The sequence below is a fragment of the Festucalex cinctus genome, chromosome 7, assembly GCF_051991245.1.
Source record: "Festucalex cinctus isolate MCC-2025b chromosome 7, RoL_Fcin_1.0, whole genome shotgun sequence".
Classification (NCBI taxonomy): domain Eukaryota; kingdom Metazoa; phylum Chordata; class Actinopteri; order Syngnathiformes; family Syngnathidae; genus Festucalex; species Festucalex cinctus.
The window spans coordinates 7,034,397-7,062,051 of record NC_135417.1 but is presented as its reverse complement, the minus strand read 5'-3'; the positions used below and the strand labels follow the sequence as shown (position 1 = coordinate 7,062,051).

Here is a 27,655-nt window from a genome sequence, read left to right as displayed (position 1 = left end):
TCCAAAAATAAACATAAATGGAAATAAAGGGCATATATATATATATATATATATATATATATATATATATATATATATATATATATATAGAGAGAGAGAGAGAGAGAGAGAGAGAGAGAGAGAGAGAGAGAGAGAGAGAAAGAGAGAAAGAGAGAAAGAGAGAAAGAGAGAGAGAGAGAGAGAGAGAAAGAGAGAGAGAGAGAGAGAGAGAGAGGACCAAAACTGCCAAAATTCAAAATAAATAAATAATTAAATAAACTAATTAAATAAAATGATTCAATGTGAAAATAAAAATGGATATGAAAAAATATAATTAAAAAAGCTATATAAAATATAAATGGAATGAAAAAGAGCAATATATATATATATTTTCTTTTTCTTGTTTCTTGGATTTTCTGTGAAAAATATCTTCTGTTTCCTGTTTCATATATTCAATAACCAATTATTATTTTCATTTTTTACAGTATTATCTAAGAGCAGTGGCCAGCAACTTTGATTTAGGCAGAAAAAGAACTTCACCAGTGAATAGAAAAGCAATTCCTTCGTTTTTTTGTTTTGCCGAAAATGCGCAAAGTTAAACTTATGAAAACATTTAAACGTGACGTTTTAACATCAAACTTATCAAGTTTATCAAGGCGATCGACAGGACAAGGTCACGAGGTCAACGCCGAACGTCGTTCCAGGCATTCTGCGTTAACTCAATGAAAGACGAAAGCCGCTGCACTTTGGCCCATTTCCCTTTTTATTTGGCATTGTGGAAAAAATACATCTCATATGATATCAACTAACATTTGCATGTAAAAAGCAGTCAGAAAAAAGGGCACAAGCGAGTCCTGAATAAAAACAGCAACGTGACTCCCTCTAGTGGTACGCAAAAATAATGCTTCTTCATCTTCATCAACAGTTTTCAGCAGTGAAAAGTTCATATTTTGCCCAGAATGTTTTTGATAATCATTATTTTTCATGTACAATTAATACCTTAATAAAGTAATTTTTCTACTTGCTGTCAACTGATGATGACATCACCTGTGCTGAGGAAGTAGCTAACGGCCAATCAGGGTTCACCTGTTTTCTGGGTTTGGTCAGTAGAGCCGTGATTGGTCGTTACCTACTTCCTCAGCACAGATGATGTCATCAGTCAACAGCAAGTAGAAACATTTATGTTAAAAAGGTATTAATTGAATTAATAATACAATAAAATTTACAGTTGTTGTCTACTGATGATGACATCACCTGTGCTGAGGAGTAAATAACAGCCAATCATGGCTCAGTTTACTGACCAAACCCAGAAAACAGGTGAGCCATGATTGGCTGTTACCTACTTCCTCAGCACAGGTGATGTCATCATCATGGCTCACCTGTTTTCTGGGTTTGGTCAGAAAACTGAGCCATGATTGGTCTTAGCTACTTCCTCAGCACAGGTGATGTCATCATGAGTCGACAGAAAGTAGAAAAATGACTTTTTAAAGGTACTAATCGTACATGAAACCAATGAAGTTATGACATTAATTATAGACAAAACATGAACTTTTTACTCCTGAAAAAAGCTCAATGAGTTATGTGTAATACATTTAAATCAAATAGTTATTTGTGCAAATTAAAAAGAGAACGTTTGTATATCTAAGTGCAGTGTTAATGTTGAAAGTGTGAGTATTGTTAGAGTGGAATTCTAAAATGAAATCTACTTTTTGGCTGTACTTGAATTGTTTTATTTTTTGGTGGTGGTAAAAGTTAAAGACCCATTTTGTTCTCCAAAAATAAAAAAAACATGTCTTTGATTTTCAAAATTCTGCAGTCAAGTTGCAAGCAAGCAGACCGATTGCAGAAGTCGTGTCACGTTGCTAATAAGATATTACTTGCGTATGGAAAGTCAGCCATTACAAAAGCGTCCGACAGGACGTTCCAAAATGTTGAAACGCTCAAAATGGCCGCCAATTCACCTAGCCTGGTCAAATCAGGCACATGACGACAAACATGGCCGACAGCAACCACGGCCATGTCATCTTCGGTCTGGTGGCGTCCGCTCTAGTATCCGGGTCCCGGCACCCTCGGGCGTTGTTGCCCGGCTTGACGCTTTTGGGGTTTCCCTCGAAATGGACCGGCAGGCAGCGGTTTTCCAGAACCTCGCAGGCCAGGATCAGGTGTTTGCTTTCCCGGACCACGTTGCGGACTCCGCAGGTGCCCGGCTCGCTCCTCACCGTGACGAACGAGAAGGGCTCGCTGCTGATGCACAGGTTGTCCTCGAAGACTTTCCCGCCGTTGCTGGTGCACACCGCCCGGACCCGCTCAAGGTCCCGGGGGTCCAGGAAGGACTGGGTGGGCCTGTCGCAGCCGCCGTTGTTCTTGATGTAGCGCCCCCACTCGCCGGCATCCCGAGAGGCGGGAAACCCGGAGCGGATGTGCCGCTTGACGAACGTGTTGTAGCCGTTGTTCCATTTGGACGGCTGGCACGGGGCGTCGTTGCGCGCGCGCGTCTGACGGGCCGACGAGAGGACGCAGGCGGCCACGAGCAGCGTCAAGCCCGCGGCGGACATGACTCCCCTGGAGCAAAACAAACACTTTCACGTGGAGCCGCAAAAAAAAACGGATGCTTTTCACAGGCCTCCTGCAAACGCACCGACGGCAATCGCGCTCAGCTTGCTGCTCGTCTTCCCCCACAACATAAAAGCAAAAAAAAAAAAAAAAAAAAAAAAAAAGAGGATGTTAGAAACCGCTAAAATCTCCGTACCTTCTTTTTAGCAAGACAGGAAAAGCTTGTGGTTGTCTGCCAACCCAGAGTGAAAGTCACAGATGTGGAACCTTTCTGTCGTCAGGTCGTCGCTCGAGGTTGCACATTTTCCGGCTGGGAGTGTGAGGGCGAAGGGGAGGGGCTTGTCGGCTGTATTGCGTAACTGTCTAGCCGCATGGCAGAGGCAGGACGGGATCCCGTTACGCCCAAAAATAGCAACTAGGGTGGGGGTTCCAACGTGCTGTTTTGGAGGATTTTGTATGCTGCTGGTGAAAAGCGTGTTTGTTGACAGAAAGGTGTCAAACTCAAGGCAACCCCCCCCCCCCCCAAAAAAAAATAAATAAATAAATAAATAAAAATAAAATAAAATAAAATAAAATAAAATAAAATAAAATAAAATAAAATAAAGACAAAAACAAAAAAAGACAAAACAAAAAAACAAAAAAAACCCTGACAAAACAAAAAAAAGACAAAACAAAAATAAACAAAAAAAAGACAACAAAAAAGACAAAACAAAACAAAAAAAGACAAAAACAAAAAAAGACACAAAAAAGACAAAAAAAGACAAAAAAAACCCTGACAAATAAAAAAAGATAACAAACCCTAAAAAAAACAAAAAAAGATAAAACAAACGAAAAAAAAGAAAACAAACCCTAAAAAAACAAAAAAAAAGACAAAAACAAAAAAAACAAAAAGACAAGACAAAAAAAATAAAGAAAACAAAAATACCCCCCCCCCCCCCCCCCAAAAAAAACCCAACAACAACAAAAAACAAAAAAACTCACGGCCCAGATGTGATCAGGCTGCCAGATGGTATCGGGGTCGCCTAACAAACCCGCTACAGGATTGGGTACAAATAATCCAGTTGACGTCAAATATTGGAAAAGAATATATTAAAGATATAATTGAAATTTAAAAAAAAAATGTCCGGATCGAAATTGTAAAAATGTAAATAAACCCAAGAATATAAAATCAAAATATAGTCAATAAATAATAAAATAGATTGAATAAATGATAAATACACAAATTAATGGGGTATATGCCACGGAAGAGGCGGGACGTGATTTTGCACATCAATTTAGTACCAGTCTGGGTTGCGAACGCGCAACCGAGGGGCACAAAGTTGGAAGCACAAGTATTTTTGACGCAGTCTACACGTAGCAAACCAAACCAAACTGTTGTGCAAAAAAACAGTCCCGCCTCTTCCGTGGCATATACCCCATTGCCCGAGATGTGACAAATATTGTCAGTTTAGATTGTTATTGTTGTGTTTTTTTGTTTTTTTTTGAGAGCTCAGAATTTTTCTTTCGGCAGTCTTATGGATTCAACATATCATCATTATTGCTCTCTTTCTTTTTTATATATGAATTTATGCTCATTAATTCATCTGAAACCTAATCAAAAACCCATGTCCCTTCACCTTAACTGGATACTTCAGAGTCTTGCCAGAGTCATGAAATTCAGAAGGTCAGGAGACCAGAGGAAAGATCAAAGGAAAGAAAGATGAAGCAAAGTGAAATCCGGCACCAACCAACACCACCTGTTTGCGTGTACCTGTTTTATGTTTACCTTAGGAAGGTTGCATCACGTATGTGAAGGTTCACGGCCGCAATTCGCTTCTTCCGTTCTGTTCCGTCAAAAGCAAATCAGCTGTCTTGTACTTTACACGTTGCTCCTGATATTGTTGCATCATGTGATGATGAAATTGCACAGTTGTGGCAAAATCCAGCTTGACGGGGCACTATTAAAAAAAAGCAACACAAATAGAGCATCTCATATGCTGCAAATTTTCAGTCTTAAAGTGGCGTCTAATCTCAATTCACTCTCAAAATGGATACACATCATGTAAGTCTGAATTGACTATTTAGATTTCAGTACATTGATCGCATTTATTTACATTTACACAACCGACACTTTGAAAACACCCACAGAGGCCACATTGTCAACAAATTTGTGTCTTTCTGAAACACTACAGTCATGCAAGTCAGTCACATAGTCAATTGTTTCATTTTATAAACTGTGACAATTTTTTTTGTGTAACAGTGTAAAAGTAAATAAATAAAATTACTCAAATATTAAATCCAATTAAATTTATTCCTCAGAATTTGTGTGCTTCAAAAAATATGTTTTAAAATGTTAAAATTTAAGCTATAAGACACATTTTTCATAGAAACGTATGCAAAACTGGACAGAGAAACGTCTTCCACAAGTCAAAGTAAGCTCGCGAATCTTCTTCGCCTGAAGACTTGCGTCCATTTCACCGCCGCTCTTGTGGAGGTGCTCCCCCTAGTGGCCTGCCGAGGAATTCCTCAATAAGTCGTGAACAATGGGGCAGTTATAGTGGCTGTATATTAACTAGAAATATCGCCATACTATCGGGAGACAAAGTATCACAATTTATCGCGATATCGATATATCGTCACACTCCACTGACTGCTGTTGACCCCATTTCAAGATCTATGACCTATCGCCCAAGTTGTATTTCAAAAACATCCTCTGATATGTTGACTGGTTGCATTTTAAATAAATAAATAAATAAAAATCCACATTCACAACCTGAGTAGTAGTTCTTAACGGTTTCTCTTCTCCCACCTGGTGACACCCGATCTCCAAGCCACACGTTGCGGAGGGTCTCCCACCAGCGCTGCGGTCGTAAAATCAAATCACTTCCCTGCACAACAAAGAGACACATTTGTGATTGTTCTTTTGCAGCCAATGAAAGGAGGAGTTCAAGACCCGCCCCCCCATGTGGTTTGTGTGTAAACCTGATCACACACAAAAAAAAAGTTAGTCATTCATCCTTGCTTGCTGGAAATTGGGCCCGCTGGTTTCCTATGAGGCCAAAAGGCCGCCGATAACGACTTCCAGGAGTCGGCAGTATCGGCAGGGTCAAGTTCACATCTGGCTCGTTGGCTCGACTGCTTTGATTTGAGGTCAAAAAGTGAAGAATGTCCACTAAAAGTGCGAATTTAGTAGCGGCGAACGACTCGCATTTCCACGCGCGGGTCTTCTTCTTGACGACGAGGGCGGACGTGAAAGCGGGACCGCGATCGGAAACTTTCCGGTCATCGTTCCCTCATTGTGGGCCCCAGATAAGGACGAACGAGTTCACAGAGTTGTGTGAGGGTGAAATTAGTGTGACATCCCGCAGGAGGACAGGAAAAGGAAAACGGGACATTTCATCCCTGCCAGAGTTTCGATTGGAGCATCCGAAGTGCCCAACCGCCCCCCCCCCGTCTCACTTTGCAAAATGACCTCATGAGAACGTTCAAAAGGTTAAGCAAGCGCTGCAGCAAGCAATTTTCTGTGATCCTGGTGAGAACAGGCTCCTTTGTCATGGATAGCTTGAGACCCGCAATATAGAAAAATAAGGAGAAAACAAGCTTTTTTTTTGTCAAAAGATACATTTTCACCATAACAGTTATTTTGACACAAATATTTTTCATTTAGTGATGCTCTGTGAATTAGGTTTAATGTGACAAAGGCTTTGATCATTCACGTCATCCTTGAAAACGTTCCATTTCATCAGATTCCATCATGTTTCATTGTAAACCCATTGAAAAGAGATACAATGCTGCCATCTGCTGGTCATAGTTAGTGGGTGTTTTTGATTCCACAACCCCATTTGAACAGGAAGCGCTCCAGAAGAAAAACATTAGGACTGTGAATGTGATAGGCCAAGACTTTTGAGGTCGCAAGACCGCCATATTGCTCCTCCCAAGAAACGTTTCCCGGCATACGATCCTATAGATTTACAGTATCCAAACTGGAGAACATTTGAGACGGTACTTAGTAGAAACAGCATGATTTGGTGTTTTAAATGTGTTAAACATAAACAAGAGGACTTCAGACATTTTACAACTTTACAAATTATATGCTTAAAGGGATACTTCACTTATTTATCCCATTATAGCAATAAAAAGTTGACATTTTGTCTATAATCAATTTGATACTTTCATTATTTTTCACGTACAATTATTACCTTTCAAAACACATTTTGCAACTTGCTGTTGACTGAAAATGACATCACAAGGGCTCAAGTAACCAATCACAGCTCAGCTTGTGAATGTCACATGACCAAACCTAGAAAACAGGTGCATAGGCTATCGGCTATCCAGTCATATATACAGGTCAGTGATGTTCGCTCAACCAGGTTGATACGGACCACAATGCATTGCGAGTATGACGAAAAACACAAAGAGAGAATTTGGAGCTCCTTCCATAACTTTGATGACCTCTCTTCAACCTCTTGTCATCATCTGTTTGATCTTGTCCCTTTGCTGACTCACACACAATGGAGATGTTTCCCCCCCCCAAAAAAAGGGCCTAGTTTCCAATGCTCACTTTTTCATTTTCTCTCTTTCCCTTCTCATCATGCTTCAGGAATGCGTCGGAGCAACACAAAGGAACAAAAGCAAGCCGATGGGGGGGAAATGGAAAAGTTTTGAAGGAGGCGGCCGAGAGAAAGTTGCGGGAGGTAAAAGGAAAGGGCCAACGGAGGGATGAGAGAAAGGTTGAAGGGGCGCAGCTCATGGATGAGTGCACCTGAATGCCGAGCGGCCTTTTGTCATCACGTGCTGACATGCAGGAGCGCGCGCGCACACTTTGCAGACTTCTTCATCAAGTGCGCACGCACGAACATCAATCTTCCAACGCATAGAAACTTGGGAAAAAAAGATCAAGCCGCACTTTGGGAGCGGCGCCCGTGCGAGCGACCACCAGAGACGTAGAATGATACCGCATGAGCTGGATGAAAACGGGGCCATCCAAGCGCTAAATAGAAGCAAGCCGTTTCCAGCTGCTTAATTAAGCCCACCCTCAAGTTGAAACAAAACTGAAAAGTAAGAATTTTCCATTTCAAAACCAACTACGTTGTATTAAAAATGGCCCACTAGCTTAATGCTAACATCATGGAAAATCCCATTGACAAGCTAATGGTTAGCATCAATAATTGGGGATTTACAACCACAATATACAGGAAGTCATCAAGGTAAGGCGTTTCGAGTTTACAACTGTTACGCCCAGTCCGCCATTTTGGCCTCGTCTGCCATTTTGGCTCCTCGTCCGCCATTTTGGAGACTTGGCTTGACGCTGGGAGAGACTTGGCATGACGTGAGTAACTCACAGCAACTTGAAGATTGCGAGGGCAATGAGGCAGGAACGACGATAACATGATGAGCGGAGAACTTGACTGAAGACCAACGAACACGGGTCTTCCAAAACTTAACAGAAACACTTAACAGTACGACACAGCACAACACGTCAGTACAAGCCGCAACCAGATAGGACAAGACCAAACAACGCTCCCACACCGACTGAACACAACACAGACTAACTATACCACACTAACAAGACACAACTTTTATTAGCGCACTATTTTAGATTTGTCTTACGTCTGAGCCCCTCTCGTAGCGTTTGCGCGTGAAGGCGAAGCTTGCCTAGCTGACGTCAAAGTTCACAACCAGCAACCGATTACGGCGCAATAAAAGAAAAAGGTTGCGCAATTTTTGACGTATCTGCATGCGCGTAAAAGGCGCATGTCTTCAATTAGCCAATTCTGCATCCGTAACTTTTTTTTTTTTTTATGACTCCTTACGTGCGTGGACTGACACGACGGGGGCCATTATTTGTATTTGTAGCAAGGAACCACGACGCCCCCACACCACTTTTCCCTCCCCGAAGTCGCCCGGGTTACCGCGCGCTAATTCGCCGCGCAGTGTAGCGGATGGGATCATCCATCAAGAGTCAATAGTTAACGTCGGCTTTGTAAGCTTGCCATCCATCATGCATGTATGTGTGTGTGTTCGTGGTGCGACTACCTCCCACACGGCGGGCCCCTGACCCTGCTCCATAGGGCCGTCTCCTCCTCCCCCCTCCATCTCTTCCGTTCACGCAGTGGGAGGGGGGCAAAGCAAAGCCATCGCCGTTGACCCGCGCCAATCCCACTTCTTTTCTTTTTCATTTCCTCCTCCAGCAGAAAAAAAAAGTCCAACCCCACCAGTAGCGTGCGACGCAGCATTAAACGGGTATTCCAGCACGCAGGCCAGCAAGCTATGTATCCCATTACCAGCGCTTTTATTTTTATTTTGGCAGCATCAAGTTTGGGAGGTGTTTGTCTGCCTCCTGCTTACCTCATCATTGCACTGGCTTCAACTAATAACGTCAACTGTCGGTGCAGGTGTGATCTGGCTGCCAGATTGTATCGCGGTCGCCTGCAAATGACGTCGCGCTACAGGATGGTCGGGAGATCTGTCCGTTCACAATTAGTGTTCAAAATGACAAAATTTATGGACAAAAATTGTAAAAACGTAAATAAACCTAAAAATCTAAAAGCATGATACTTTAAGAGTGGGGGGGGGGGGGGGGGGGGGGGGAAATCCAAGTGCCTTCGTGCTTGCTGGTGACGTCAGTACAGCAATGCTAACGAAATTAGCTTCGGTTTAGTTTCTTTTTTTTAGCTGCTCACAAATCAATCACAATAACAAAAAAGTCTTAACGATAATAGGAACACATTAACAATCTAAACTGACAATATTTGTCACATCTGAGACAATTATTTTGTGTATTTATCATTTATTCAATATATTTTGAGTTTATATTTAGGTTTATAATTTCAGTCCGCATACATTTCGTTATTTAAATGACATATTTAATATTTTCTTTCCAATGTGTGACGTCAACTGGATCATTTCCAGCCAATCCTGTAAGCGGGACGTGTTCGTATCATATCTGACACCGACACCGGCACTTTTATTTTGCTTAGCTTATCATTGCACTGGCTTCAACTCATAACGTCCTAACCCTGCTAAGAACACAGAGAGAGGCTCAAAATGTTTCCATTTGGCTGAGTTTCCAAATGTAGACGATTGTTACCTGCTGCCTGGAGGGGGCGCGATTCCATTAACGCACCGTGGCTCCCTGGAGTCTGGTCGTGCACGGGGCGTGGCTGTATTAATAAGGGGGCGTGGTCATGCCTCTCGACCAGTATTGCCCTCGTCCCGCGGCGTAATTGGGTTTCATTTGCAGAGGCAAGCACACTCGTCAGTCGTTTGGGGGGGACATCACCCAAGTCCAGGCAAGAAGACGAGCGAGTCTCATCCGAGGTGCGCACGCAACAAGCGCTCCGGCAGGCAGACGAAGAGGACCAGACGACACAAAACGTTCCCTCATCCGAACCCAAAGAAAAAAAAAAAAAAATGGAGCGCAAAATCCCGGATTTTTCCGGCACTTGGGAGATGAAGAGTTCGGAGAACTTTGAGGAGCTCTTAAAAGTGTTGGGTAAGTGATGAAAGCTTTTTTTTATTTTTATTTTTTTAGGTCACATCTCCTCTTTGTGCAACCAGCCTCTTTTACGCACCGGGCAGGGGGTCTTTGTCATTCTGCAGACGCCCCAAAAAATTCAAGTGCCTTGGCCCCAGGCCAGCGTCACTAACCCCCCCGGTTGGCTGCCACAACACAATAGAGACAAACGGACGGCACATCTGTCTGCTGTGCGCAGCACTCCGATTGTGCGCGTGTGCAACGGGCGGTCTCGGCTCGGCTTGATCCAAAGCGACAGTCGGGAACTGGGAGGTGGGAGGAGAGAGAGAGAGAGGGAGGGGGGTGTCACCTGCTGCTGCTGGAAGCAAGCTTTGGGCAGCGTCGGTGAGCTGCAGTGCACGGACAGGCTTGCTATTTAAAAAAAACAACAACAAAACTAACGTGACGTCATAGGGAACTAACAGAAAGTGGGAAAGCCAGTCAAAAGATAATATTAAAAGGGAAAGCTAATAAGATTGGCTTCATAGTAGTGATATTCCTGTCTGGATTACATTATAAAAGTGGAAAAATGTGTTAAAAATGTAAATCTTTTCACTGTGATCTAAAATAAAAAATAAAAAAAAGTCAACTTGCTTGGGTTAAAAGGGGGTAAAACTGCTAACTTTGGCAAAAGGTACTCTACATTTTGATAAAAGTGGTCATTGTGCTTTAAAGAAAAAAAAAGTGCTAAATATGATTTATTAACTCATTGACTGGCAGCCATTTTGACTTAAGCAACCCCGTTCGCTCCTGGCTGTTTTGCTGGGTTTTGAATGATTTCGCAAGGCCCACATAATATTGTGTTCTATTGCTATAAAAACATGGAACCTAAGAAAGATTACAGTTTCTTCTTTCATCAGGAAACAAAAATAAAAACCTATTTCTGTTTCCGTTTTGCAGCAATTAGCAATGGAAAATTCGCATTACCATTTAAAACTGGGGAAAAGAGCTTGTTGCAACATGGCCCTGGTTAATCTCCTATACTCTGCTGCCACCTGCTGGCCGTTTTTTTTTTGTAATAACCAACATTGCTTTAAGCGACCTCTTCAGGTCATATATATATATATATATATATATATATATATATATATATATATATATATATATATATATATATATATATATATATATATATATATATATATATATATATATATATATATATATATATATATATTATTAATGTTTAACATTTATTTTAACATTTATATGTAACATATATATATATACATATAACACAATTTAACATTTATTTTATATATATATATATATATATATATATATATATATATATATATATATATATACACACACACACACCTTTTGTGTTGATATTGTGGGTAAAAAAATTTAAATGTGGTCAATGTGATTAAAATTATTTACATTTTGTGAAACTGTTTAAATTGGATGAAGTGGTTAAAACATGTAAACTTGGTAAAAATACTAAATTTGGCAAATGTTCTAAATTCCATAAAAGTGGTTAATGTAGTACAAAAAAAAAAAAAAAAGGTAAAATTGCCTAAATGTGATTAAAAACAAATTTCTGCAGTTTTATGTGTGTGGTTAATGTGTGATATATATATTTAAAAAAAGTAAATGTGCTAGTTGTAATTTAAAAAAAGTGAATGGTAGAGTATGTGATTCTAATGTAAACACATCTAAACACCAATTTGCCCATTTTGCCTGAAAATGTCAGCAATAATGAGCACGTACGTTGAGCCGCAGCTGGACGCGAGCTGTCAGCACCCGGCGTCCCAAACGCTCGCCCCTGACCCCGAGGCTTCCTCCGCCGCTTGACCTCTGACCCCGACCGACGCTTGGTCGGCGGGCGAGCTTGGCGTTCAAGCCTTTTTGGCTGCCTGAAACTCAGCTGGGATGCAATCCGGAGCCGTTACTTGAGAAGGCCTTCCCGACACAAAAAGGTCACGTCACGTCACGTCTGCAGCTCAGCTTTGCTGCTGGCAATAAAACGCACATGATTGTCATCTTAAACTACTTGGCAGGATGTCGAGCTGAAAACAACCACTTCATCATTTCATGGTGACATTTTTGCGCAGTTGCCGTAACTCGTCGATTCGTCACGTTGCTTTATTCGCACAATCACGCCACTGCACGCTTTTAGGCTACATGCACGCTGCAGCAAAGTAATTATAGTTTTGCAATTTTCATTTCATTTTGAGATTTCTCTTTTTTTTTTACGGTAGATTGAAGGTCACGGTACGATAATTATCACGATATTGCGGGGAGGTTGGCGATACGAAAAAAGCTCACAATATTGAAAAAAAAATGAGCTCATACTAAAAAAAGAAAAAAAAAAGAAGACAATTTTGAGGCACATATTGAGTTCCTCCACAAATCAATTCATATTATGTGCCCCTTCATCTGACCATTAGCATGGATTTTAAACATAGAAGGGCCAAAACATCCCTAATGAAAATTAAATTGCACTAAAAAAAACTAGCCACCAGAGGGTGCTAGAACTGTACAAATGGAAATCAATCTGACTTTTTTTTTTTTTTTTTTTTTACAGATATGCTGCTTTTAATATTGTGACAAGACGACGACGATATATTGGGGCAGTTCTAATATCTAGGGGTGTGCCAAAAATCGATTCATAAAAGAATCGAATTTCTCATTTATTAATCGAATTGAATCGATATCTAATATCTAAAAATCGATTTTATTTAAATTAGAAATGCAGAAGAAGGGGAAAAGGCAGTTGTAGCCCACATGCTGTTTTTGTGGAAAAAGGCACTTCGAATACAAAATTAATAATAATAAAAAAAAAAAAAAAGACACTTTAATGTCTCTATTTGTCATTTCGTCTTGCACAGCAGACTGGAGTAGATCATGACAATATTGTGCATTTCTGTAAATTGAAGCAGAAATCATTTGTCAATCAAATTTTGAATCGAAAATCGTTTGAATTGAGAATCGAAAATCGATTCTGAATCGAATCGTAGACCCAAAAATCGTAATCGAATCGAATCGTGAGACAGTCTTAGATTCCCAGCCCTATTAATATCACAATATTTCCGTTATCGTTTCATCCCTAACAATTATATGTTCTTTTTCATGTTAATCAGCGTTTTTGTTAAAGATTTGTTTCCGACATGCATTTCAATTTCCGTCACTTATACGCGGGTTTATACAATAAGTGCAGTGCCTAATTTAACACTGCTTGGAAAAGGTCTAAAGATAGGACGATGGCGTGACGGACTTTTTCCCAGCCTTGTTTGCCAAGCTGCCAACTTCTGAAGTGGATTTGTGGCTTGGATTTCCATTCACAAGTATTCAACCCGGAAATGAAAAAGGGAGAGTTTTTAAATCGAGTGTCGTGTTTCATGCTCAGGTGATAGACGCTGTTCAGCTGCTAGCACGTTGTGTGTTAGTATTAAGCTAAGCAGCTAGCAAAGCTTGTTTTAAAAGCACACTCATCTTATTATTATAATCGATGAAATAGATAAAAAAAAAAAATGGTATCACTTAGATTACTTCAAGTGAAAATCGAGGCGAGATAGCTACAAAATGCTAAAAATCTGGGTAAAAAAAACAAAACAAAATCAAGTTCCAAGTGTAAAAGCAACATACGCGAGCGAGCTCAAGAGGAGAAAAGCAGAAGCGAGAAAGGCGGCACTTGTACGTGCAGCGTTGACGTCCGGCTGCCCTGCCAATGACTGCACATTTCTTTGCCGTGTATATATTTACTCTTGTTGACAGGTGGGAATGCGCGAGTAGGTGGGAAACCCAACAGGGAGGCGGGCGCACGCACACACACACACACAATACTAAGATGACTTAAGTAGAAGTCAAAAGTAGACTTGGAAATTAAAAAAAAAAAAAAATCAATTGAAGAAAAAAAAAAAAAACTGACTCGTTTACTGAAATCAAATCATGAATATCAACTAGACCAAAATATAAAATGAGAATGTTCAATTCAGGTATTACCCAACAATATCACTTGAACTGAAAAAGAAAAAAAATTGGTCAAATGGAGTCAAAAGGTCACAAGTAGTTTCCAATTGATTGCTGTCATATTTTGAATCCACATGCAACATTATATATACCTTATTAGGGAATTTTCACATCCAAGTGTAAATTTGAAAAAATATGTACAATTGAAATCGTTTTTAATTGAAGCAGCTTACGTTAGGTGTCTGAAATGGATCATGATGAACAAAATGTGAAGCGTTGATGAATTTTCAGAGATTTTCAAACATGAATTGAATGAAATTGTGTCTTTTGCCTGTATCTTGATATTGTTGATAGCTCATGTTGGGCCAAACGGACTGACTTCATATTTATTGGCCAATTTCAAAGTCCTTGAAATGGAGGTTCTATACATACAAACATTTATAAACATGAGCATAATGCAGTTACAGTAAGTTAACATTAACTAATTTTCTCTAAAAAAACATGTATAAATATGTTCTATTTTAAATGTTTTGTGTCCCAAAGACGTATTTATACGTTTTTGTTTTTTATGCTAGAGCATACAGAAGGCTTTGATGCAGCCTCTCAACTGCAAAGAACGGTTGAAGAAATCGTAGTTATTACACAAACGGCCAGCAGGTTGCAGCGGAGTATAAGAGATCAACCAGGCCCATGTCAAAAAAAAAAAAGCTAAAATATTCACAATTCTAATTGGATTTGTGAATGATGATGAAACTTAGCTATATTGTAATGCTAATTGCTGCAAAACGGAAACAGGTAGAAATACACCTTCTTTTTTTTTTCCCCTAATGAAAGAAGAGACTTTAATCTTTCTTTTAGTAGGTTCCATGTTTTCATAGCAATAGAACACAAGATTCTGTGGGCCTTGCAAAATCAGTCTAAATCCAGTAAAACAGCCGGGAACGAAGGGGATTGCTTCTGTCACAGCACAAAGCGAGAAAATCCTTGCGGGTGGGAAGACGCTTGGATGATGTGCGTGCACAAACTGGATGCTTTTACGTGTGCAAAGACGACGATGCAGATGTGCTGGCAGCGGTTTGTCACATGAGCTCATTGTTTCCTCTGGCATGCCTCACGGACTCGACGTCGGAAAAGGTTCCCGCCCGCACACCGCGCAACATCACGGAGGTCGCTTTCACGCGCCCTCGTCCCCGTCTGACATACAAGTCATCGCTTCTTCTTGACCTCGGTGCACTCGTCGTCTCTCGTTTGGGAAAACGTCCGAATGGGAATATTCATTCAGTGGCTCGCTTCTCACTGCTTTGACAAGTATTTAGCTTTTCTGGTTTTGGACTTTGGACCGGAATTTGGAAATCAAGATGATTAAAGTGGTGGGGGAAAAGAAACACAAAACGTGTGCGGCGTTGCCATGATCCGCCATGTTTGTTTACCTCTGCTTGTGTATTTTGCGGGGTTGTGCAACAGAAGTGCCAATTTATATACACGATATGTACATGTGCATAGATTAGATTAAGTTAATATATATATATATATATATATATATATATATATATATATATATATATATATATATATATATATATATATATATATATATATATATATATATAGAGAGAGAGAGAGAGAGAGAGAGAGAGAGAAAGAGAGAGTTTTTTGTGTGGTAAGGAAAATTGCCTTTTTGTGGAATGTTAACTTGATTATCATTTCTCAACATATCTCCTGGGCTGTTTGTTTCATCTGCGACGAAACAAAGCCCTTCTCTGATTGGCTGACAAGTTTCAGTTGAAAATATCCATCAATAAGCATGTCAGGTTGAAATTGCATTTTTTTTTTCCAGGCTTATACTGTGCTCTCCTTTGTGAGCATGAATCAAGTCTGTTTTTTTCCACCCCTCGTCCTTCATTTTAGTGGTCAAAAGTTTTTAGAAGTTTTGGACACAAAGTCTAACTTTTTTTTTTGGTCGCCACGTGTGTCGCAGGCGTGAACGTGATGCTGCGCAAAATTGCGGTGAAGGCGGCGTCCAAGCCCTCGGTGGAGATCACGCAGGACGGCGAGACCCTGTCCATCCGGACCTCCACCACAGTGCGGACCACCCACATCACCTTCACCGTGGGACACGAGTTCAACGAGAGCACGGTGGACGGACGGCCCTGCACGGTACGCCCGCCGACATTCGCTGACGGACGGACGGACGTGCGTGTGGAGACGACAGCTGCGCAGACGTCAATGTGTTTGATTTGGCCCGATAGCGAACCTCCGCCCGTCCGTCCGTCCCTCCTGTCTCATTATGAAGCCTTTCAACTTGCCGCTGGCCCGCATCCCCCGCACAAAAACTGGTTCCCACCGTCCCCTTTCCAGTTTCTCATCGGTGGCCCGCGTGCGTTTGTCTCCAAGGCAAACACGCAATCGGTGTTTGCGTCGCTGTGGCAACAATGAGTGCATCCAAAGTTATCGGCTAACAGTTCCTCTTTTGTGTTTCACGAGGCAACAGTCATAATCCGCCTCCCTCATCTGACTCACTCGTGTACGCTTGCAGAATTGTCCGCAACGCCGTCGACAAGAAATATTTCCTGTCATTGAGATCAATTTTGTTTTGGGGAGAATTTAAGCCAGACAAGGTGCTGCTCTCATCAACATGTTGACGTTTCTAAAAGTCACAAAGCAGCTGACCAGACACCGGGTGCCCTTTTAGCCAAATAAGGAAAAGGGAAACGCTGAAGAAGCTTTAATGCTAAACTAGACTAAGTGCAATTTCTGGAGAAAAGCGTGGGAATGCTGAAAGCTGAATGGTAAGATTTGATTTGATTTGATTTGATTTATTTGTTCATTTTTCCTTTCGGACAGCATTGATGACAATCAAACATTACATCATACAGTTTAGACATATAATAACCGAAAAGAAAAAGGGCTGGCAGGAAGAAGCATAAAGCTTATAAATTCCCGCCCCCATACAAAACTAGGACGCAAAAGATCAAGCAATAAAAATAAAAATCAACAGAGATGATAAAATTTCACTCAGTTCATCAAGTCCATGAAGTTAGATATCCAGTTGATTACATTCGGAGACATTTGATTCAAGCAGGTGGATTATTGAAAGTTCACTCAGTTCATCAAGTCCATGTAGCAAGTTGTCGAGATGATTACTTTCGGAGACTTTTGATTAGGCAAATGGATTATTGAAAGTCAATCAGATCCTCTTCACCAGTGATTTGTTCGCATATCGATCATGACAAAAGATTATTTCCGGTAGTTCGTTGATCACTTGTTGATTAGTACCATGTGGATTATCACAGTCCAGCAGCTGTAGATAAATTTGGAATGCATGTGGAATGCTTATGAAGTAAATTGAGAGATAAATTATGACCTCCTGGTTACTGGACACTGCGCTTTACCAACTGTGCCACCGAGTAGTTTCAGACACCTGGTGATGATGATAAGTTATATGTATGGAAGCGGCCGTGAAAAGTGATACTTAGCTCATTCACTCTCAGCCATTTTCACAGAAGCAATCCCGTTCGCTCCCGGCTGTTTTACTGAATTTTGACTGATTTTGCAAGGCCCACAGAATATTGTGTTCAATTGCTATAAAAGCATGGAACGTATCAGAAGAAAGATTAAAGTCTCTTCTTTCATCAGGAAAAAAAAGTATGTTTCTATCTGTTTCCCTCTTGCAAGAATTAGCATTAGAAGAGAGCTAAGTTTCATCAGTTTTCACAAATCTATTTAAAATTCTAAGTAATTTAGCTTTTTTTTCTAGATGGCCCTGGTTGATCTCCTTTGCTCTGCTGCCACCTGCTGGCTGTTTGTTTAATAACTACCATTTCTGCAACCGTTCTTTGCAGTTGAAAGGCTGTATCAAAGCCTTCTGTATGCTCTAGCATAAAAAAAACAAACAAAAAAAACAAAAAACAAAAACGTAATTACACGTCTTTGGGACACTTAAAACATTAAAAAAAACGTAATTACACGTTATTGGGAGCAAATAAGTTAGAAAAAGTTCAATGTCTGTACCACTGAAAATTAATGCGGAAAAGTTGATATTAAACGTTAAATTGTGAAAATACCGTAAGCAACGTTAGGAGTTGAAAAATGAATTGACCGCTAACAAATGCTAGCTAACTTACTAGCTCGTATCATGGCGCCATAGTAGACATTTGTTGACAAACTAATTGTGTGTCAAGTTGTTTTCCATAAAAAAGATGAGAGAAAATTCTATGTGAAATAGTTTTCGATCCGAAATCATCTGCAGCTAACCCGACACTAAAACACTTACCAACTCTGGACTCAAGTACTTAGCGGAGGAAATGTGGTCTGGTGACCTATGCTAATCGGCTGGCATCAGATGCAAAAGGTCACATGAGTTTGAGTTTGCTCATCTCCCTGTTTTTGTCTCTTTGGCGGCGGCTCAGAGTTCTCCGCGTTGGGAGACGGACAGCAAGATCAGCTGCGAGCAGACCCTGCAGAAAGGGGAGGGGCCTAAAACCTCCTGGACCCGGGAGATAACCAACGACGGCAAGCTGATCCTGGTAAACAGAGCGAGAGGAGAATAAACACTTTCTGTTGGCAGGAGTTTCAGGACGGTTTTGTTTGCTTCTGAGTCCGACAAAAAAAACAAAAAAACTTTTTCATCTCTTTTTTCAGACCATGCGAGCGGACGAAGTGGTGTGCACCCGAGTCTACGAGCGCCAGTGAACGCGAGCACTTTCAGTCCAGTTTCACGTCTCCTGCGCCAACACACAAAATGCCACCGGCGGGAGACGGCAGCCTGTACATCCGATTGTTTTTTTTTTTCGATTCCACTACAGTGGTGCCTTCAGATGCAACTTTGGTTCCTTCCAAATCTCCTCCAATTATCTTTGCCTGTTGAAATGAATGGAAATGCCATAGAACCTATTTGGTCCCCACCATTTTTTTCCCAGTTTGTTTTTTTAGTTTTTTTTTTGGGTAAGTTTTTGTTTGAATTGATTGAGTCTCTTCCTACAAGCTGTTGAAAGAATCAGGCGAGCAAATACTAGGCACTTTTCATAAAGAACCTAATGAAGAATGTGTCTGATAGCATTAACATATTTTTCGTCTCTATGTGTTGTTTATCGAAGCTAACATTAGCACGTCAATAGCATTTTCTTAGCTTGCAGGCCGTTCTTCGGCTTCTTAAAGGGACACTTGACTAACTGAGCCATTTTCAGCAGTAAAAAAAAAGTGAATATTTTGTCTATAATTAATGTGGTAACTTCATTACTTTTCATTTACAATTAACACCTTTTAAAAAGTAAATTTTCAACTTGCTGTCGACTAATGATGACATCACCTGTGCTGAGGAAAAGTAGATAGCAGCCGATCATGGCTCAGTTTAACTGACCAAAACCCAGAAAACAGGTGAGCCATGATTGGCCGTGACCTACTTCCTCAGCACAGGTGATGTCATCATCAGTCGACAGTAGGGATGTAACGATAATGGCAATATGATGATATTAAAACTGCCACAATATATCGTCGTCGTCATGTCACGATTTTAAAAGCGTCACATCTGTTAAAAAATAAATAATAGAAAAATTTTGTTTGTGCATTTCTAGCACCCTCTGGTGGCTAGTTTTTTTTAGTGCAGTTTAATTTTACAAAGCATGTTTTGGCCCTTCTATGTTTAAAATCCACGCTAATGGTCAGATGAAGAGTTTTTTTTTTGTAGTATGAGTTGATTTTTTTCCAAAATTGTGACCTTTTTTATATCGTCAACCACATGATAATTATCGTATCGTGACCATATCGTGATATCGTATGGTGACGTTTGGCTATTGTTACATCCCTATAGTCGACGGCAAGTAGGAAAAAAACTTTTTAAAGGTATTAATTAATTGTACGTGAAAAATAATTCATTCTGGACAAAATATGAAATTTTCCACTGCTGAAAACGGTCCAATGAGTAAAAGTATCCCTTTAAACATCATTTGTTTGTCATTCTCTGTTTTATATTGGTATGCGAAGGCACCACTGTGTAATTTGTGTCATCCTCTTTCACCAATTTTAGTTCCCAATTTGAAATATGTAAATGGTTGTATGACTGATGTGTTTCCAATTGTATTCACAAACTTATTTTCTTTTAACGTTGTCCCTCGCTAACGTTTTCTATTTGGTTTGATATTTATTACCACGCGACAGAGTTGCCAAGTTTTTTTTGTTGTTGTTTTTTTTTGCTTTCTCTTCTCTGACTTGTGATCTTACGAAGCAATATTTTCTATGGGCAAACAATAAAGCAGCAACTTTTTGACTTAAGACTGAAGTCGTGTCAGAATTTGTGCGAGGACTTCCATCTTATTTTTGAGCTTTCGCTCTCAGCTGTCCGCCACGAGAATAACTTGCCTGCTTTTTACACTCTGTCAATCATCTCTTTGCCACATTCTTCCCTCAAAACTTCTCCCTTTCAAGTAGGCAAATATTTCCATTGCACTAGTCCCCGCCCACCCTGTCTTCCCTCTCATACAGACCTGCTCATCCGGCAGATCTCGCTCCATAGTGCCAGGAAAGAACATGACATTTCTCACTGGGAAGTATGCTTGCCTCAAAAAGGGAAGAAAAAATTATTTGTGCAGATCATGTGGCAATTAACACAGAGAAGCCAACATAAAGCTGAAAATACTGTGAAACTGCCAAAGATGAATCAATCAGCAATCAAAACCTAAAATTGAAAGGACTTTTTAAAAAAAACAATTTTTAAGGGGTGACTCGGCCAAGGCGGCGGAGCTAAAGTCCTGCCATTAAAGTTAGGGCTGGACAATAATATATATAGATCATGATATTAAAACTGCCACAATATATCGTCGTCGTCATGTCACGATATTAAAAGCAGCACATCTGCTAAAAAAAAAGAAAAAGTCGGGTTGATTTAAATTTTTGCAGTTCTAGCACCATCTGGTGGTTAGTTTTTCAGTGCAGTTTAATTTTCACAAGGCATGTTTTGGCTCTTCTATGCTTAAAATTCACGCTAATAGTCAGATTATGAACTAAGTCAATATGTAGAGGAAGTCAGTGTGTGCTTGTATTAGCAAGTGCCTCGATAATAATTCTGAAAGATTGTAGGTTGTTTATATCCATTGCTGTACTGTTCATAACATAAAGAGGAAGATCAACAAAGACTGTGAGGCTAAAGAGGAGCTAATAATACCTTTGCTTTAGTTTTACTGCGGTTCAAAATGATTTGGAATCAAATTAGACAAAAAATTGGAGCCTCGAGAGGGAGCACGAGAATACATTAGCATGCATACAATACCGAGAGAGATTGGATTGATCACAGACGTCATTGACACTTAAAAGAAAAAGTGGCCCTAAAACTGACCCCCTGCGATCCCCTTTTTGAATGTCTTGGGTCTCAACAACATCATCAGGCCTTTCCAGTCTGTGCGTGACCTATCCTGGTAAGTCGCTCCTAAAGCAAGCAGTCCCAATTAGGCAAAGCCCACCCTCAATTGGCTGCCTTACAGCTTGGAAAATTTGCAGTTTGAGCCAAAATGCTCAGTAAAATGATGCAGTATGTGAACGTCTCTTTTACGACATCATAAAAGCGTGACATCGGCATATTACACCAGCTGTCACTCCAATTTTCTTTTTTTTTTATTTCTTAAAGGTAAAAGAAGAACATAAAAGGTGGTGTCCGTGCAGTCCTTTTGTCTCAATGAATGTTTCAGTGTGCCGATAGTTTGAAATGATGGCAACAAGTCATGTGGACGACTGCGCATTTTGGCAGGCTTCTTCTTTCCTGTGTGTTTGTTCACATTCCTGTTGACTCGCGAGAACGCACGTTTTTGTCAACAACGGACTTTTTGAGTCGGATCTCCTGTGACTGAATGTCTTGTATTTGTGCCCAACTGGTTGTCATGTCGACACGGAGGGAAAACTTGAGTGAAGATGACGACCGGGTTCCTACGTTAGCGACAACAAGCTAGTCACTCGTGATCAAACAGTTGAGCGTCCGTTTTACGAGACATCAGTGGTCGGATTCGTGTTACACGGTGACAGTTGAAGCATGATTGAGGGGAGATAGTTCCTTGTAAAGTGAAAACTACCAGCAACAAGTCTTTCATATATAGTCTATATAATGCTTGTATATTTGTTATATAATAACAATTAAAAAAAATCTGAGTGTTTTTCTGGCAGTTCAGTCGACCAATATCTCAGAAAGAATTGTTTTGGACATTGGAAGTTCCACTGTAACAAAACCGAACTGATCATTTTGAATTCACACCAATTTTTTGAAGGAAAAAAAAAAAGCTTTAAAGAAAACTGAGGAATCTCTCGGTTGGGGAACACAAGTTGTGTAAGCTTCTAAGGATTTTGTGACCTCTCGTCCTTTTAAGTCGCCTTGTGAACATATCCAGATGGTCTGGACTGAAGATGGACTTAGGAGCAAGCAAACTCGACAGCCATTTAGCTAACACGATTCTTCTGTCTGTCAGTTTACTACCGAGTCAGACAAAGCAAAATTGTCCAAACAACCTCACAACTACTTGCAAGGAACCGAGGGCCTCTTAACTTGTGTGAATCCGAAACACGGCAACTGCCTCGTTAGAGAGGTGTGACGTTTCCCGACCTTTACTGAGGCCAAAGCACCTCATTCACATGAAATCTCAAGTCACTTCATCAAAGGTATGAAGACTGACATTTACTTGCAGACTGGACCTTTTTTTCATTGAAAACAAAGTGAGATATGTGCCGAAAGCCGCCATGACTTGTGGCAAGTGGTGGTAACCTTCTGCCATCTAAAGGAAGATTAATGACTTGTGTCCCTCACGTAGAAAAGGGTCATGAATAAATCATTTACTGACAAAATAAAAAAATAGTGCACAGGTGTGCCACACGGGTAGAATAGGAAAAAATTGTACTCAAGACTTCCGTTACTTTACAATAAGTCAATATGCAACTGATAAAGATTGAAAGTAGTTCTCCAAATAATGAATTAAAACGAGCCAAGTACCGAGTAACGACAAACTTCTGATTTATTTGAAAGCATGAACGTAAAATAGACCAAAATTATAAAATAGTTCAACTGAAACTTCAACTCGTGATGCACAAATTGTTTACATTCTATTTAATGATGATGTTACGCTACATTTTTATGGAGGACAATAATATAGAGAGATATTAGTCGCCATTAGCTCATTTGCTCCCAAAAACTTGTTAATACGTTCTATTTTAAATGTTTTAAGTGTCCCAAAGATGTATTTATACGTTTTTTGTTTTTTTGTTTATGCAAGAACATACAGAAGGATTTGAATTGAAGAGAACAGGTGAAAAAAATGGTAGCAATTACAAGAGCTCATTTACTCAAAATTAAACAGATTTGTGAATAATGATGATATATTGTAATGCTAATTGCTGCAAAATGTAAAGAGATAGAAATATACTTCTTTTTTTTCCTGATGAAAGAAGAGACTTCAATCAGTCTTTTGGTAGGTTAATATTTTTATCGCAATAGAACACAATATTCTGTGAGCCTTGCAAAAACAGTCAAAACCCAGTAAAACAGCCGGGAGCAAAGAGGGGTTGCTTCACTCAAAATGGCTGCAAGTGAATGAGTTAAAAAAACAAAACAAAAAACAACGAAAATGTTTCTGGCATTTGCCCCTTCATTGCAACGGGGAAAGATGATTGGTGAACCAAATGTTTTGCGTAACGAGTTCAACTCGTATCTCAATTTTGTGTTTGATGTAAAATTTGCACCTCGGAACGAAAAGGCGATTCAACTTGCATATGACATGACGATAAGTGAGATCGCTGACTTGATGGAAGCGGAAATCTTCATTTTTATTTATTTTATTTTTTTTTTGCGCGCGCGACCTTTCGGTCAAGTGGTCAACGGAGTCGAGATGGAGCGGGCGTGTCCCGAGTGGCAGGAAATGCCAAGAGGATTACAAAGTACAGCTGATTGACAGCAGATGTGCTTAACAAGGAGGGGGAACAAAAAAAAAAGAAAAAAAAAGAAGGGGGCCGGGGAAGAATGATGGATCACTCGGAGGTCTTATGACGGGCACTCGGAGGGGAGGGGGTTGTTAGACAGGAATTTAGTGATGCTAAAACCTTTCCCCTTACAAACTGCCTTATTCCTCCGGTTTTTGCCCTACAGCTGTGTGCAGTTGCAGTGCGACCTCAATAAAGCGCCTCCCTTCTACCTCCTGCCCTAATAAAAGGGATAAATAACTGACCCCTCCCCGAGCCGTTTATTACCCCCTGGGGCAGTAAAAGGCAGCTGTCACGTCTCGCTTGAAAACCGGACACGCAAAAGCAAAAAAAAAAAAAAAAAAAAAAAAAAAAAAGACATTCTGAGAACCCTTAACACGTCCAAACATCAAACAGCTTGTAAAACACCCGAGCGACTCAAGCCAGAAGGTGAGCAGAGAATGCACAGTTGCGCCAAAAAAATACTGGTTAAGAAAGTGTGCCAATGCAACAACAAAGTCAGTTGGGCACAAAAATGATGGAGAATCAAAACTGTTGCCCTCACAAAACCTGCACAGGATATTTGAAGGAAATAATAAATATATAAATATTTAAATAAATATACACACATTTAAACAACTCAAAATTGGTATTAATAATAATTAATAATAATGTCTCAGTTTGCTGACCATCCCAGAAAGCAGGTATTATAATTTACAATAATTTATTTACTAGTATTAGTTATTTTATAATTATTCATATTTATTTAAAAAAATTATATATATATATATATATATATATATATATATATATATATATATATATATATATATATAAATAATTAAATATGCATAATGCATATTTATTTATATTAATTATTATTTATATCATAATTACTTATATTTATAAAATAATTTATTATTAATATAATACCTTTTTGTTTATTATAAAAATATTATATAATTAAAAAATCATATTAAATTATGTTTACACGCATCGCATCCATCACTTACACCCGCGGAATTGTGTTCATGTATTTTTTTATGTTTATTTATTTTTAAATACTTTGGGTAGTTTCCATTTTTTCTGGGATTTTCTTTTTAATTTTAGAGTGTTTTTTTTTTAAGAATTGTGTTTGTAAAAAAAAAAAAGTAATTGTGAAATGTTTTTTTAATTTATTTTTATTTTAAATATTTGGGGTAGTTTCCCTTTTCTCTGAGATTTTCTTAATAATTTGTTGTTGTTTTTTTGAAGAATTTTGTGTTTGTAAAAATACTATTTGTTGTTTTCCATTTGTGAACCCGTGACGTGAAAACATTTTGACATCATGACTAATCTGTCATGAAGTCAATAACAGTACGTTTCTCTTGTTGAGGTGATTGAACAAATGTGGGATCATAAAATTGCACTTTGGTACAGACCAAGCAGCTTTTAATGTATTCAGTGTCTGGGAAGAAAAACCTCTTTACGAGAAAAAAAAAATAAAAACATGAACGCCGACGGCTGCGGGGACTTTGAGTCAGACTGAAAGAGGAGCTTTTTAAACTTCTTTACATGTTGACTCATCCGCTTAGACATCATCAAATGAGAGTATATCAAAAGTATATCACCGTCCTGGTATGAAAACAAACCCTGCCCCCTTCTTCTTCTTCTCGTGTGAGACAGTGCTCTTACAGTATGCTCGTCTTGAATGAACCCTTTGTCAGGATGAAGAATGTTAACGATGATCAACGTAATTACAGAGTGAGCAAGTGACAGACGTGATCCTCGAGAGAGCCGTCACGGGCGAATGAGTTTCCATATTCACCTTGATGACCCCCCCAACAATCCACCCCGCCCGCCCGTCGTGCATGACGTCCGATTCCCGCTTAACATGAGCTGCGGCTTGTCGGGCCCCGCCCACTCCTTGTCGTTTCCTCTTGGGACTAATTCCAGATGACGAGCTTGTCGGAGGCCAACGTACGCATCGCTGAGGTGTTACGGGATTGAAAGAAGACGGATGTGGCTGGAGGAAAGCACACCTTGTAAAAAAAATAAAGAAAAAAAAGTAAATGGCCACAGCGACACACACTTTGCTTGTGCCGCACCTCTAGCCAACGCTAGCCACAATAGCACAGTCATTTACGCGCTTCAAAAGTAACCAAACAGTCCTCGCACTCTAGCCGCTAGCAGCATTAGCATTAGCCTTAGCGACGCTGGACGCATTAGCGACGCTAGCCACAATAGCGCAGTCATTTACGCTTTTCAAAAGTAACCAAACAGTCCTCGCGCTCTTGGAGCTAGCTGCATTAGCATTAGCATTAGCCAGGCTGGAGGCATTAGCGGCGCTAGCCACAATAGCGCAGTCATTTACGCTTTTCAAAAGTAACAAAACAGTTCTAGCCACAATAGCACAGTCAGTTACGCTTTCAAAAATAACCAAACAGTCTTTGCACTTTAGGCGCTAGCTGCATTAGCATTAGCCTTAGCGACGCGTTTTTTGTTTTTAATAGTTGCTTTTACTGGATTTCATGTGTATGATGGATCTCAATGTGCAGCACTTTGGAAACACTTGTTTATAAAAATGCACTATAGAAATAAAGTAGATTGGATGATCAGTCAAACGCTCCCAAAAAGTTGCCCATATTTCTTCCTGCCAAGCGTTCTGTAAACGTTTGTAAGTCAACACGAGCAGATGTATTTGATTCCTCTCCCGCCATCACGTGTGCATGCGAGCGACGTGTATTTATTTTGGCAACAGCTCACGTCCGATCCGGCCCAAAGTGCCGACTCGGGAGAACCAGGTGATGCTCCCCGTCTTCTCGTCTGCTCGCACTCGACTGCCACCTAAACTTGACCTGCGCGCAGCCTCCGTTCGACACGGATATTTCACACGAAGGCGTTAGAGCGTCTTCTACAAAAACCCACTGCCAGCTCGCATGTTGATTTACTTAAGTATGAAAAATAAATATCCCACTGACATACCAATCCCCGGTGACCGCTTGGCACTCCGTTTGCAGCTCATCCCAAAAAGTTGTGCATCTTTTTTTTTTTTTTAAACTGACTGTTGACCTATGGTGGAAAGTGCACATTTGGGCAGCAATCTCCCATTTATTATGGAAGCTTCGTGCCAGACCACTGCTGTAACAATAATGGCAATATCGTGATATCGTGATATCAAAACTGCCACAATATGTCGTCATGTCACGATACTAATAAACACAAAAAAAAAACGTTATTGGTAGGGAAGGACAAAGTATGAAAAAAAAAACGTATTTATATGTTTTTGGGTTTGAATGAATTAAAAGCAGCACATCTGTTAAAAAAAAAAAAAGTCGAGTTGATTTGTGCACTTTGATGCAGCCTCTCAACTGCAAAGAACGGTTGCAGAAATGGTAGTCATTACACAAACAACCAGCAGGTGGCAGCAGAGCAAAGGAGATCAACCAGGACCATGTTGAAGAAAAGCTCAATGACTCACAATTCTAAATAGATTTATGAACATTGATTAAACATAGCTATATCCTAATGCTAATTGCTGCAACATGGAAACTGATAGAAATACACTTTTTCTCCTGATGAAAGAAGAGACTTTAATCTTTCTTTTGATAGGTTCCATGTTTTTATAGCAATAGAACACGATATTCTGTGAGCCTAGCAAAATCAGTAAATAGCCAGTAAAACAGCCGGGAGCAAACAGGATTGCTTCTGTGAAAATGGCTGGGAGCGAATGAGTATGTCACGAAGAGGATGTGTTAGTCACTCTTATTTTGTCTTGTCATTCTTGTTTTTTCCATATAGGCCTTT

General features: G+C 39.9%; 2 protein-coding genes across 2 annotated transcripts; one reads left to right on the top strand and one right to left on the bottom strand.

The window, feature by feature from the left end:
- Positions 1 to 719: 719 nt before the first annotated feature.
- Positions 720 to 8,930, bottom strand: LOC144021756 (uncharacterized). The gene is made up of 4 exons (XM_077525862.1): positions 8,548 to 8,930; positions 5,321 to 5,399; positions 2,618 to 2,648; positions 720 to 2,541 (listed from the first exon to the last, which is right to left on the bottom strand). The coding sequence occupies exons 1-4, from the start codon at positions 8,605 to 8,607 to the stop codon at positions 1,950 to 1,952; spliced, it is 762 nt and encodes a 253-aa protein (XP_077381988.1). The 5' UTR covers positions 8,608 to 8,930; the 3' UTR covers positions 720 to 1,949.
- On the top strand, positions 7,820 to 20,212 carry crabp2a (cellular retinoic acid binding protein 2, a). The gene is made up of 5 exons (XM_077525863.1): positions 7,820 to 7,840; positions 9,755 to 10,006; positions 15,921 to 16,099; positions 18,352 to 18,468; positions 18,584 to 20,212. The coding sequence occupies exons 2-5, from the start codon at positions 9,925 to 9,927 to the stop codon at positions 18,632 to 18,634; spliced, it is 429 nt and encodes a 142-aa protein (XP_077381989.1). The 5' UTR covers positions 7,820 to 7,840; positions 9,755 to 9,924; the 3' UTR covers positions 18,635 to 20,212.
- The last annotated feature ends 7,443 nt before the right edge of the window (positions 20,213 to 27,655 follow it).